This window comes from Sus scrofa, chromosome 1, assembly GCF_000003025.6.
Source record: "Sus scrofa isolate TJ Tabasco breed Duroc chromosome 1, Sscrofa11.1, whole genome shotgun sequence".
Classification (NCBI taxonomy): Eukaryota; Metazoa; Chordata; class Mammalia; order Artiodactyla; family Suidae; genus Sus; species Sus scrofa.
In genome coordinates this window covers 11557798-11571529 of record NC_010443.5, presented here as the reverse complement: position 1 = coordinate 11571529, position 13732 = coordinate 11557798, and the positions used below count along the sequence as shown (strand labels likewise).

At 39.2% G+C, this 13732-nt stretch overlaps 1 protein-coding gene across 2 annotated transcripts in view; it reads right to left on the bottom strand.

Moving 5' to 3' along the window:
• Positions 1-5337, bottom strand: part of TFB1M (transcription factor B1, mitochondrial) — an 84464-nt gene extending 79127 nt beyond the window's left edge. The window contains exons 1-2 of one of the 2 annotated variants that reach the window (XM_021083526.1): positions 5254-5337; positions 2298-2449 (exon numbers count right to left, since the gene is read on the bottom strand). Coding sequence is in view for 1 of the 2 variants with exons in the window: in NM_001128475.1 (NP_001121947.1) it covers positions 2298-2449; positions 5093-5225 (285 nt within the window). In the remaining variant the exon portion in view is untranslated. 2 annotated transcript variants of the gene reach the window in all.

Genomic DNA, 13732 nt, shown 5'->3' with positions numbered 1-13732 from the left:
ATGCAATTATTCACTTTCACCATAAGTGACACATTGAATCAGCTAATTAGATACCTACATAGCCAAACTTTTTATGTCCCATGTGGGTCCTTACTGAACACCCGCCATGTGCCAGGCACTCATATGTTGCAGCCATAAAACAAACCAGACAAAAATCTTGGCCCTCATGGCACTTACATTCCAGAGGGCTGGGCCTGACAACAAATAAGACTAGCCAGTGTCTCAGATGATAACAAATTTCATGAGACAAACAGAACAAGCAGAGTGGAGAAGTGCAGGGGTAGCGGGTGCAGTGGAGAAGAACAGAGGGCAGTCTAGCTGCAGAGATCGTCCGCTGAGAGCAGAGAGAATACGTAAATTAAGGTGGCAACAGAAATCTGATTCACCTCCTTGCCTAATGAGAATTACACATAACAGAGGGAGAGATTCAGGGTTAAGATGTCCCACTAAGGGCAAAACAGTCAGATGAGTCTTCTCTAGGCACACTAAAGGGCTGGGTGAATAAACCTACAGGGAATTAGTGTTACTCAGTTTATTTTACCATCTCCAGATCTCACCAAAAGTAACAGTATTACCACTCCCACCCCCAACTGATACACTGTTTTTAAAAGAAGTGGTTCAGACCAAAAAGCACTATTTGGGGTTCCCACTGTGGCACAGTGGATCAAGAACCTGACTGCAGGGGTTCACATCCCAGCTGCAGCTCGGATTCAATCCCTGGCACAGGAATGTCCATATGTCGAAGGTGGGGCCATTAAAAAAAAAAACCAAAAAACCCATTCCACATTTGACCACCATGTAATATGGCGGTCATATTATATGCACCATATAGTAACCCCCAAATTAAGAATATGAAACCAATTCTGTTAATAAAGGCTGGCAAAATTCAATGGAACTATATAATTTTTTTAATCATAATAACTGGATATAGCAAAACAGAAAAAATCACTAGGTTTCTTAACAAAAACAGAGGCATGAACACAAAGCTCTAGATTTTTAAACAAATTTTCTCAAATTATTCTGGCAGAAGTCAAACATTTCTCCATTAATACATATACAAATATTAGAATGTATTAATTTTAAACCATTTTGTCCTCTTGTATGAAAGTAACAATGCAGATAATTATTCCATTGGACTCAATAAATTGCTACTCACATGAACCAAAGACTAAGGGCTCTCTGAAAGTTTCAGAATCATGGAGGAATCAAAGGCCCTTAAGCCATTAAGTGCCCCCATGAAGAATTCCCTTTACAAGATCCCTGATAAAATCTATTCTACTGTTTGCCACCGTCTTAAAAATATAAGTACCTCCTCATTTTAAATCCATATCTGCCTCCCTCAATTTTTACCTATTTTAGTTATTTTCCAGAGAAGACCAAAACAAGCTGATCCTCTCCACTGCAACCTTTCATAGGCAGCTTGAATCCCCTCACTCAAGGCTTCTCTCCTGTTGAAACATGCCCCGTTCCTTCAAATATTTCTCATATGACATCACCTACTGTTTTAAAGATGCATGTTATCATTTCATTCAAATGTCATCTTCAACCTATATGTACAGGAGTTCCCGTTGTGGCACAGCAGAAAAGAATCCAACCAGGAACCATGAGGTTGTGGGTTTGATCCATGGCCTCACTCAGCAGGTTAAGGATCCGATATTGCCTTGAGTTGTGGTGTAGGTTGAAGATGTGGCTCGGATCTGGTGTTGCTGCAGCTGCAGCGCTGATTGGACTCCTAGCCTGGGAACCTCCATATGCTGCCAGTGTGGCCCTAAAAACAAACAAATAAACAAAAACTATATGTACAACCTAATTTCTTTATTTAAATTAAATTATTATACAAATGCCTAAGCTTAACAATTAGTCTCTCTCAAGAAGCACCTGCCTTCTCCATCTTTCGCTTGGAGGGATACCTTTCTGAATCTAAATGAAGTTCTCAGAAGTCATGCCAATAGGTGAGTCATTATTGGCATTAGTTTTACTTATTTTTGAAGGAATGAGCTATGACATGCAGATACCTGTAGATTAAAAAAGAAATAAAGGGCCGCACAAAACAGTCTGGTTAGCACCAATGCATAAAGCAGGTTTGTTCAAGTTGTGGCCTGTTCATGTGGGGATACTGGTTAGAAATGCAGATTCCTAGACCTCTCCAGGCTATGGAATCCATCTCTGGAATGAGGCCTGGAGATGCACAGTTTGAGGAGCAAATTACAGAATCCTTGAATACCCTGGGGTTTAAGAATCATGGCCTAAAGATTTAAATTGGGTTTCTGTCTCTTAAAAAAGATACTTTATCTCACCTGTAATCCAGGAATAAACCGACTATCCTTTTCAACCACCAGAAGTTCAGCAATACCAGCATTGAGAATGGATCTTGTGATTCCGCCAGGCCCAGGGCCCACTTCATAAACATAAGCATTTGTCAGACTGCCAGCTTTCCTTACAATTTTATCTGGAGAAAAAAAAGTTTTAGTTGATTATCATGGCAAATTTCAACATATGATATTTTAAAAGAAAAATAATCTGGACAAATTTTTATCAGCCATTTACTCAGTCAACTAATCTTACATATATTTATTTATCTGATTTAACGCTCAACCTAAACCAACACGTAGTGGCCATTTGGTTCGTCCACCTAACTGCTGAATTGTATCAGTCCCTCAACAAAAACAGGATTGCCACGACAAATTGTTTTAACTTAAATTTAGCTAATGTGGTATTTTCTACCTGTTCCTCTACCAAACCAATTGATTCCTAAGAACTGACTAGATATGCACTACTTCTCTACACTTGCTGAACACTGAATATTTCAATAGGCAAGACGACTTTCACATTCAGAATTTCCAATGCTGCTAGTTAAAAATCCAGAATCACAAAGTGCTGGCGGTCTCTTTTTTACCTACAGACATCTAGTTGGTGGTCAAAACGGCCATGGCAGCCAGTTTCCAGCTCACGGAACTTGCAGAAATTTAGATTTTGGTTATTTTCAGGAAAAAGTTATATTTAGCAGTGGAGGTTTTTTAAACTTTGCAGCCATGCACATTGATAAGGACAAAATTAATTTTTTAATTAGTAAATGTCTTTAAGTTAGCAGACCCTAAGAAATCATGGAAAAGCAGATTGCTGAGGCCTCATTACAAACAATCATCACGTCTGGAAAAACATACAATAGCCCGTCTGGTCTTATTGAGTGAGATGTTAAAATCCAAGCAATTAGGCCTCCTGGGAAAGTAGAAATGAACACACTGAAAACATTCCAGCACTTTGCAATGTTCACTGATATGGGGCAGTCTTATTTTTGCTTCTGTTACTGATAACCTACCTTTGTAGGCTTAAAGGCAAATCAGTCCCTCAACAAAACAAAAATAGTATTCTTTTAAGGGGTACCAGGAGAAAATTCGAATCCACTGAGCATCTATTTGTCACAGGTGATTTACATGCTTTCTCCCAGTGAATCCTTATGACACATTAAGAACTATTATCCCAGTTAAACCTCTCTGAACTTCCCAGTGTCCTTCTCTATTGTTTTATTTATGTGAGGTTACTTAGCAAGCCAAGAGAAGGGACTCCAGCTCAGGTGTAAATGCTTAAAGCCAGTCCTTCCTCCACTAAAGGCTGATGCCTCTTAAAGGAAACAGATGCTACATTAAGCAGAGGTATCATGGAATTGATTTAATACTCATTTTTTTTTAATAGAAAGCTACGACAGTAGGTAGGACAGCTGTTCCACCTTAAACTTTTCAGGCACATTCAAATACAAATGAATATCAAAGAGGCACTGTCAATTCACTAAACTTTCAGTTTCCAACGTGCTCTGCTCACCTCACACAAGTACCTTAATTTCCCTTCACCATGGTTCCTGTAGAAGAGGGAATGACCATATCTAGATTCTGGAACTTATTTGGGAAGGTGAATAGAGACTCACATGAAAAAATGTAAAGGAATTTTTTCTTTAACATAAAGACCTGAAGTCCTAAGAATGTTTTTTTATACCTAGAATGTGGCTAATGACTAGCAGAAAGGCTGGTTCTGCTTACTTCTAGGACCAAATAACTTTAGAGGCAAGAAAGATTTTAAAGCTGCTGTAGTGGAGCCCTCCTCCAGTTAAAATATGAGAAAACTGAAACTGAGTTAAGCTATTTTACCCAGTTACTTTGGTATTGGCAAGTCCACAAATGCCACTCTGTGCCCACGAAATACAACATTTTATCCCAGCTTTGTGGATTGTACTTCATTTAATAGAAAATGAACTTTGGGGGTGTAACTTACTGATCCTTACAATTTTTAAAGAGGGGCCAAACAGGATGAACTATCAAGACCTCAAAAACGTTAAGTACTCCAACCAGGAACTAGTAGACATATTTGTAAAACATACACATTCTAGCATCTTTTAAAAGAGACGGTTACTAAGAAACGGGAGGTTGAACGAATAGATACATTTGTCAAACCTTATCAAACTGCGTTTCCAACTGAACTTTATTGTCCACAAAACGTGACAAAATAGGAAGTGGGAGAGTAAATTCCTTGAGGACATACTGTGGCTTGATTACTCCCATATGCCACTTTCAGCTCCAGCACACAGTGGCTGGCTGCGTATGTAGTCACGTAGCGAATGTGTGCACCCTCCAGGAGTTCCTAGACTCAAGTAAACGTTTAAATGACGAATCCGATGACACTGACACTTTCAACGGGCTGCTGACAAAACCCCTGCACTAACTTAACTGCACAAAAAGCCAACCTGGTCAACACGTGCAGTACCACTTCAAGTTAACACACCGAGATTCAAATAAACCTCCTCTCACGAGACGCGAACCCTTCTTCCCATGTTTGCTCGGCGTCGGCACAACCTGGCCTCAAAAGTCCACGGCAAACGCCCTCAAGAAAACAATGCTTCCCACAAAGCCTCCAGGGCGGTGGGACTCCGGAGTTCTTTCAGTCAAAACAGCAGAGGAGCCTGACCTAAGGCCCACAGAACTCCTGTGCCAGACCCCCTGGCACAGGCCCACAGGGTCCACGCGAGGCACCACCACCCCTCGCCCCTCCCCACCCCCACCAAGGACGCGGGGGAGACACCCGGGGAGCTCTGATAAGCCACCTGTTAGCCTCAAGTCCAAGAGAAAATTCTGGGATAGCTGCTTCACTGCTTGCAGTTTAAACAACCTAATGATTTCTCGAATTGTGGGCAACGGCGGGAGACGGAAAGTGCCGAGCGGCCCGGAGACAGCCATGGGCCGCAGCCGGCCGAGCGCTACAAACCTCACGCGAGCTTTTCCCCGCCGTTCTCAAAATAAGGCGGGGGAGGTGCCGGGGAGCACTACAGCCCGCCTCTGGGCCTACCTCATTGGTCAGATGTCCTCCGCCGGAAGCGAAGGACGCGAACAGGAAATCCGGGCGCACACAAGGCGCATGCGCCCCATCCTGCAACGTGAGGGGCGTTCCGGAAACGCGCTGGTTTCCGCGAGTGAGGGCGGTGCAGGAGCCCTGCAGGACTGGCGTTTCGTGGGTGGGAGGTAGCCCGAGGGGCGAGGCGAGGCAAGGAGGGGCGGGTCCTAGAATTAATTGGTGGATGAAGTTCTCGGGGCAGATGGGCGTATCTAAAGCCCCTCTGTAAGAGGTCGCAGGAAAGTGGGCGAAACTATTGATTGCTAATTATTCTCTTTTGATTAGATGTTTTTAGACCCTCAGCGCTGCAGGTGTGAAATGGCAGGTTTCTAACTCCTCCTAGCCTAAGTTTTGTTTTTTTCCTTTTTAAAAAAATTTATTTATATATATAGATTGTTCTACTGTAGGGCATGGTGACCCAGTTACACATACATGTATACATTCTTTTTTCTCACATTAAGTGTTCCATCATAAGTGACTAGACAGAGTTCCCAGCGCTACACAGCAGGATCCTATTGTTAATCCATCAGGAAGGCTACATTCTGCATCTATTTACCCCAAGCTCCCAGTCCCTCCCAGCCCTTCCCCTTCCCCTTTGGCAACCACAAGTCTATTCTGAGTGAAGTAAGTCAGAAAGAGAAAGACAAATACCATATGATATCACTTATATCTGGAATCTAATACACAGCACAAAGGAACCTTTCCAAAGAAGAGAAAATCATGGACTTGGAGAATAGACTTTTTTTTTTTTTTTAATATATGTTGAATAGATATCATGTCTACTTTAAGATTGTGACATTTGGTGAGAAGGGTCTCCTGGTGCGCAAATTCAGAACACAGTGCAATGCAGTCAGGTGGGAAGCCAGCAAAGGTGGCCGTTACAGTTATCTAGCAGATGAATGCAACTCAGAGAGTTAACGACATCAGCAAAGCTTGTTAGTAAGAGAGCCAGATCCAACTCTTCTGCCCCTTCTAAGTGGAATTAATGGGAAAAACCTCTTTGTTTAGTACTTTAGATTTTAGGAAATGTTTTCGTGTATATATTTTTTACCCTTTCATTAACAGTGTTGTAAATTAAATAGGATAAATATTACTAGGCTCCGTTTAGAGCGGAGGAAAGAAAAACTGTAGAGAGGCGATAAACCTTAATGATATTCACAAAGCTAGGAAATTGCGGAACCCGGATCCAATCTAAGTTTCCTGACTGTGGTGGTTGCTGGTTTTACTATTCTGCCTGTGCACTGAGTATTGGTTGTCACTCCTTGCTTAGCTTCCCAAAGTTTTGTTATTGCCTCTTCATCCTCCAAGCACTGTAGCCTAACCTTGTAGCAACTGGAAGCTAAGGATGAAAGGGAAAGAAAATAAACATGATGATATTGATAACAGCTAATATGCATTGAGCTTTTCCAAAGTACCAGGCTTCACAGCTGAGTGCTTTACAATCATCTTGTTAATTGGATTTAAGTTCACAAGTCTGTGTCCAGAGCCTGCCTTTTAAGAAGTGCCCTGGAGAGGTCATATGACTTGCCTAGGATGGAAAACAACAAAGCAAAGAAAGATGTTAAAAATGTCTCTGCTGGATGGGAGAGTTTAGCTTGTATAACCCTGTTTTTTGTTTTGTTTTGTTTTTGCAAATTGCTTCATTGCTCACAGGTGAATCATAAAATCTTGTACAGCTTAGAATAGTAAGTTTAAAATAAAGCTAATGGAAAACAAAATAACTGTGATTGTAATTTGGAAATGAGGAGTCCATTGAAATCCCAGTGGAAAACCCAACCACCTTCTGGTATAATCATATTAGAAGGAAGTGTAAGATAATCTGATCTACCTCCTAGCTTAGAAAATTGGGAAATGACTCCCATCAAAGTAATGAGTTGCCCAAGGTAGCATAGAAATGTAGGTTGAAAGTCTAGACTCTTGATTCAGAGCCCTTATTTTCCACAATAAGGGCTGGAAAGGTATTCATTCAGTTACATGCATAGTTTCATTTACTCCTCATAACAGTCCTACGTGGATGAGATTATTATCCGTATTTTACCTTGAAGAAATAGAGGGAGATTAGGTCATTTGACTTGCCCAGGGTCACACAGAAATGTACAGAGAGAAGACTTAACCCCAGGTACTTTGTTTCCTGAGTTCTGATCTTGGCCACATCCCTCAAGTATAAACTTAAATTTTTTAAAAGTTAATCATACTGACTCACAGTCTTTGAAAAACTTATGGTTTCCAAATGAGACAGGTTGGGGGGTGGGGGATGCACGGAGTGTTTGGGGTAGAAATGCTGTAATATTTGGTTGTGATGATTGTTTATGCCTATAAATGTAATAAAATTCATCAAGTAATTTTTAAAAAGCAAATCATTTAATTAATGTATGCTAGTTTTAATTTTTGTGTTATTTATATATATATAGAATCTGAATATAAAGCTAAGCTTATAGTTTTCATGTTGCTATTAACTAAAACACCATTACAATAAATACATATTGAAAGCTACAAAGCAATACAAATGATGCATGATGTTAAATCACTGCTCTTAATGCAGACTGGCAGGATTCTTTTTTTAAAGTGCAGCTTACCAAATGCTACAATGTGACATGTAATCATTGAATTTTCTCATCAGTTTTCTGGATCCAAACCACCACCAAATCTTTGTTCAGAATGTTTGCCATTGTTGCTTGCCTTTCTCTTGAAGGAACATGAAAGCAACATGTTAAGTCAGCTTGCGTCTGTTTTCACTTAGCTTGGAAGCAAATGAAGTTGAACTACTTGGCACTAATGCCGCCATGAATACACATTTTGCATGGCAGTTAGAAGGAGGATATCCAAATGATCCGGAATGTGCTCACACGAACTTTTTAAAAGATTAATACCAACATGAAAACAAGACAGATTTAAAGGGCAAAAACACATTACATCGTGAATTGGTGGATTCCTGAGAATCTGTCTGCACACCTAGAGATGAGGGAGTTTCCTCTGTGGTACAGTGGGTTAAGGACCTGGTGTTGCTGCAGCAGCAGTGTGGGTGGAAAATGCAGCTCAGATTCAATCCCTGGCCCAGGAACTTCCATATGCCGTGGATGCGGAAAAAAGAAGAGAGCGAGAGAATTACTGTCTTATACCATGCTGTCTTCAATAATCAACATTTGAGAGGTGGTGACCTATTATTCCCAAAGGAGCTACTCTGATTAATTCTGATTTCAATTCTGTGGTGGAAGTTTACAAAGATATTCAGTGGCACTGTTACAACGCTAGCAAGTTGTATAGCCGACCCTCAGACTGCAATGTTCTGACTCTACTAGGCTCTTTTACCTCTGGTATGTGTTAAATAGTCGTTGAACTGAATTTTAAAATTCCATCTTAGGAGAAACTTCCAAGTTTGTAATAGTTCTTGAGATCTAATTTTTATCATCATAAATATCTGATCCTCAGTCTTTTAATTTTTAGAAAATTATGCATAACTCATTGCAAAGCCTATGAAATCAGCAGGGGGTGTTTTAGTAGTGTATCTCACATATTAATGCAAACAGTTTTATCTCTTAAAAGAGAAGTATGCAGTTTCATCAGTTTTGAAGCTTTGAAGTATCTGCTTCATCTAGATATGGATTTTAATATGCTAAAATATTGTAATTAATACAGAAATTCCTAGCCCCACCTATCAGTGAGGATGAAGAACTACAAATGATTTGTACTAAGCTGTACAAAATTTATCCTCATAAATACATGGTTACAAAGGGAAGTTAGTTATTTACTTTAGTATTTATTTTAATGCAAATGCATAGGTGACTCTATTTGGCATAAGTAATTTAGTGTCTATTTATAGAAAATGTGCTAATTCTAAAAGGTTGTCATTTTACAGTTCCCCTAAAGAGACTTGAAAGCCACAAAGAGCTTTACAAATATCTTTCTGCCATGCGGGAATTTTCAGAAAAAATTATTTGTGACTTGGAATTACCAAATTGAACTTTATAAAATGGCTATAAAGGTATGTAAAGTGCCCTTTTCTGATGATATTTTATAATTCCATGTAATATGACTCAATGTTCTAGAGAAATATTGATATACATTTTGCACCTATTTAGTTTTTTTTTTTTTTTTTTTTTTTTTTAATGACTGCTTGATGCCTACTGTTCACAAAGGAATCTAGTGACCTACCTAGAGGAAAGAAGGAAATACATGATAATTCTGAGCAGACAGACCAAATGCTTATTCTTTGGGGATGGGAACAGGGCAACTAATGGCAAGTAACAAAGGGTAATTTCCTGAGGGAACCATGTAACAGTTACACTATTTTTCTTAAATATAGTGTTTCTCACTGTTCCAGACAATATTCGAAAGCCTGCTGATTATCCCCAAAGGTCTGTGAATTATTGTCAAGTATCCTAATGAGGTGGTGAGAACAGACAACACTTTCCACTCAGAGCTGAGGATATGGATTTTTCCTTCACAACAAAGGAAATCTTTTTGTGAATGAAGAAAAGGTCACATGCTAAAGGGATTGTAAAAATAATAAACCTTTATTTTATCAATAGTTTATTAGTTTAAGCTTCAACATTTAATTTTTTTTAAAAAATGTTAAGAATAAACAAAACTGGAGCTCCTGCTGTGATGCAATGGGATGGGCAGAGTCTCACAGGTTTGATCCCAAGCCTAGGCACATTGGGTTAAGGATCCAGGCTTAGCTGGAGGCTGTAGCTCAGATCTGATCCCTGACTCAGAAGTTCCTTATGCCTCCAGGTGGCTGAAAATGAAAGAAAGGAAAGAAAAAAAAAAAAAAAAAACCAACAACTGTAAATATAAATATATACTTGTGTTTAAGGCTTTCCCACACATCTAAAAACGTATGTGAGAAGAAACTGTTCTGGGACTGGAGAGGCTCTGGGTTCAACAGGGAAATGGGCATCTTGGTGACAACTCCTTGTTCCCCCCCAAGCAAAGGGACCATGGTGCGGACTGGACCACTCAGTGAGGCCACATCTATTCCTTCTTTCTCTGTTCTAGGTCCCCATCCTTGCCTGTCTCTAGCTCAAGCCGCAAAGACTGAAGAGTGTAGGCCAAGGTCATAGGAGGATGCTACTGCCCCTGGGCACACACCTGGCCCGGGATCCACATTCTTATAGTACAGGTTCATGAGCTGTCATTTATTCATCACAGCTAGCTGCCTACTCCTCCAATCAAGAAAGTGAAGACAGAAGGAAGGATGGGGGGCTTGGTCAGAGGAGGAGGGCCAGAGCAGGCTTGCTGGCACCCTCTCATTTCCCTGGGGGCCCAACTGTGCCTAGTGCCTTCAGCTGCTGTTGGATTTACCGTATTCCTCTACCAGACTACACCTGCCCTCACCTGAATCATCCACTCCTGGGTTATCTGGGTGAGTCCAGTGTAACCCCAAGGGCCTTTAATAGTGGGAGAGGGAAGTGGAAGAAAACTGAGAGAAAGCAGCATGAAAAGGATGTGGTCAAGTATCATTGACTTTGAAGAAGAAGGAAGAAGGTCAAGAGCCGAGAGGGTAAAACCTTCAGGGTTTGGGGAGCCTCTAGAAAATGACAAAGCAAGGAAAGGGGTCCTCCCCTGGAGCCTTCAGAAAGGAACGCAGCCCTGATGACATCTCGACTTTAGGCCAGTGAAACCCACTTCACACTCTGAAGACAGATTTATGTTTTGAGCCAACAAATTTGAGGTAAATTGTTATAGCAGCCACAGAAAACTAATCCAGTTTCTTTATAGCATGAATATAGTAATAGATAACTTACAGCATTACAAACATTTTGTGATATCAAAGTATTATATTATGATTCATTATACCTCAGAAGATAATACATATATAGTGGACCAAATATAGTGACCAACACATTGGGGATACTTCATAAATTTTAATTCTCTTCCCCTTCTCTCTTCCTGTCTGAACACACTTATCTAGCAGATATATATATCAAGTTATAGACAATCAACATACTAGTTGATTAATACTCTTAGGATACTAAAGTCAAATAACCATTAGAATGTAGTTCTCTTAGTGTTATTGTAACATATGACAAAGTAAGCTCAGAGGAATACCTGTCCATTTATTATTCTGTGGCTCTCGTGAAAGATGACTCCCCATAGGCGTTTATTGAGCTTGGTTGTTGCATATTGACTTTTTATTCTTTCACTTCATTATTTAGAGAGGTTGACAATTTTAACATCAGAGGATTATCTCGAAGCTGGAATTAAAACAAATGTGTCCTTTGATCTTCCTCTTACCCAGTTAAAAAATGGTGTTCATTTTAGCCTGTTCAATACCCCTGTTGTTCTTTTGGGGGAGGTGAGTGCAAGGAGGGAGACTGGTTCTAATTAGGCAGAAAGGTTTTGGTAACATGTTAAACCAAATCAAGTGGCAGTGCAAAACAAAGTATCACATCATCATTACAAACTGTTAAGTTGTGTTTTGAAGTGTATACACATAATGCTGTGACTGAAATCCTGTAATTTTAGATTGTCTTCAAAACAGTATGCTCAGGAGTCTTACGAATGGGAGAGACAGTGGGGAGGGTAACGGGAGTGCTGGCTTAGGGCCATAATAACCACAGTCATTAATTTATGTTGTATTGGGTTCATTATATTACACTGTATCATTGTATTAATCATATCCTATTTTATCACATTGTACCAAAGCATATCCTATATCATACTATAATTGTTATATATTTGAGTTAATAAGCTTCTGTGGTTTCAATCCAATCACAACTTAAAGTATTTCTATTTTAAAAATGCCTCCCAAATTCCAGTGAATTTACAAATAATCTGCCACACATTGCCATACTGAACTCCGGTCACTCTGGAGTTTGGCTGGGCAGTTTGTGGCAGGTTATTCTCTTATGCTTAGAGCTGCAGCCGCTCCATATTCCTAATATGTATTTTTCAAACTTTTTAAACTGTGATCCACAGTAAAAAGTGTCTTGTACATTATAGCTCTGTACATACATGCCCTCACACACAGATGTTGCGTGGAACACAACCTAACTCTGCGTGATGCAATCTATTTTCTAAACTAGTCTATTTTTTTTAATCATTCCTTTTTTTTTTTTTCTAAAAAATGAGTGTCACAATATATAAGTTCTTACTGCTCAATAATGGATTCGGACTTGTGGCTTATAACACGGTCTTATTTTCTTATTGGCCTCGGAGCATAAGCAGTGGAACATGGTCTACACTCCAAGGTCTCTGCCAGTTTTCCTTCATTCCCCTGTGATGACTATCAATGTATCTCTGTAACTCATGTAATGGTTTTTTTTTTCTTTCTAAGTTTTGAAAGTGCCAGCAGGGAAGGTCACTATCAAATGTAGTAGGTGGGTAATTTTTTTCCTGAATCCATGTGTATACTCCCAACTTAATTTATTGTAAAATATAATACTTCATGCCATATCAGAAAGATCATATACTGTTTTCTTACTCATATGCACTGATTTGGGGGAATCTCATGGTACAGGTCCATTCTTGGGATATTAAGCAGAAGATAGAGCATTGTGCTTCTTTTTTGTTGTGGGATTAAGGCCTGATATATTATTTCCGGTGTTTGAGGAAGCCTTGGGATGGTATGGAAGCTTATAGGATTTGGGAGGCTCCCTTTAAGAACAAGGCTACAAAATTAAGAATACAAAACTAGATATGAGAGTCATTATTTATTTGAAACAAGGAAAGAAGTGACAAGGCGTGACAAATATTTGATGATAAATAGCACAAACATCACAACACCCAGAAAAGTAGCATAACATTTTAATTAACTACTTTCAAACTCCGTGGATAATTTTTCCCCTACATTTTTGGAAGTGAACTCTGTTTTTTTTTTTTTTCAATATGAGAATGTTTTAAGAATACTTTCCATAGAGAGAATAGAAAAAGGTAATTTAGTGTTTCCTCCACAATGATTGATTAAAATTTTGCTTTTATTTTTGATAGTTGAGAAACATTTCTTGTGGATTCAAACTCATGATTGGCAATGTCATATAAATTGCTAGAACTATCAAATTTGGAAAGTTTCTTTTAGGCTTTTTGCACATATGATCTGTATGTTTTTAGGGCATTTCAAGTTTTTTTTTGTGCAGTGTCTAATTTTAAATACGTTGAATTGACGACATTTATTAGCCGATTTGTCATAGGTGTCTTCAGTGTAGTGATGTATTATGAGTTTATATTAGAGTCATTGATGTCAGGATTTGGTATCAAATAATCAAGATATTCACCATACTGTACAGCAGAAAAATAGTTGTATTGGGGAAATAACAATAAAAAATTTTTAAAAAGATATTTAATTTTTTACAATATATTCATGTAATTCACTTCTCTATTAATTGGGTTATCAAACAGTCCATGAGCCTAT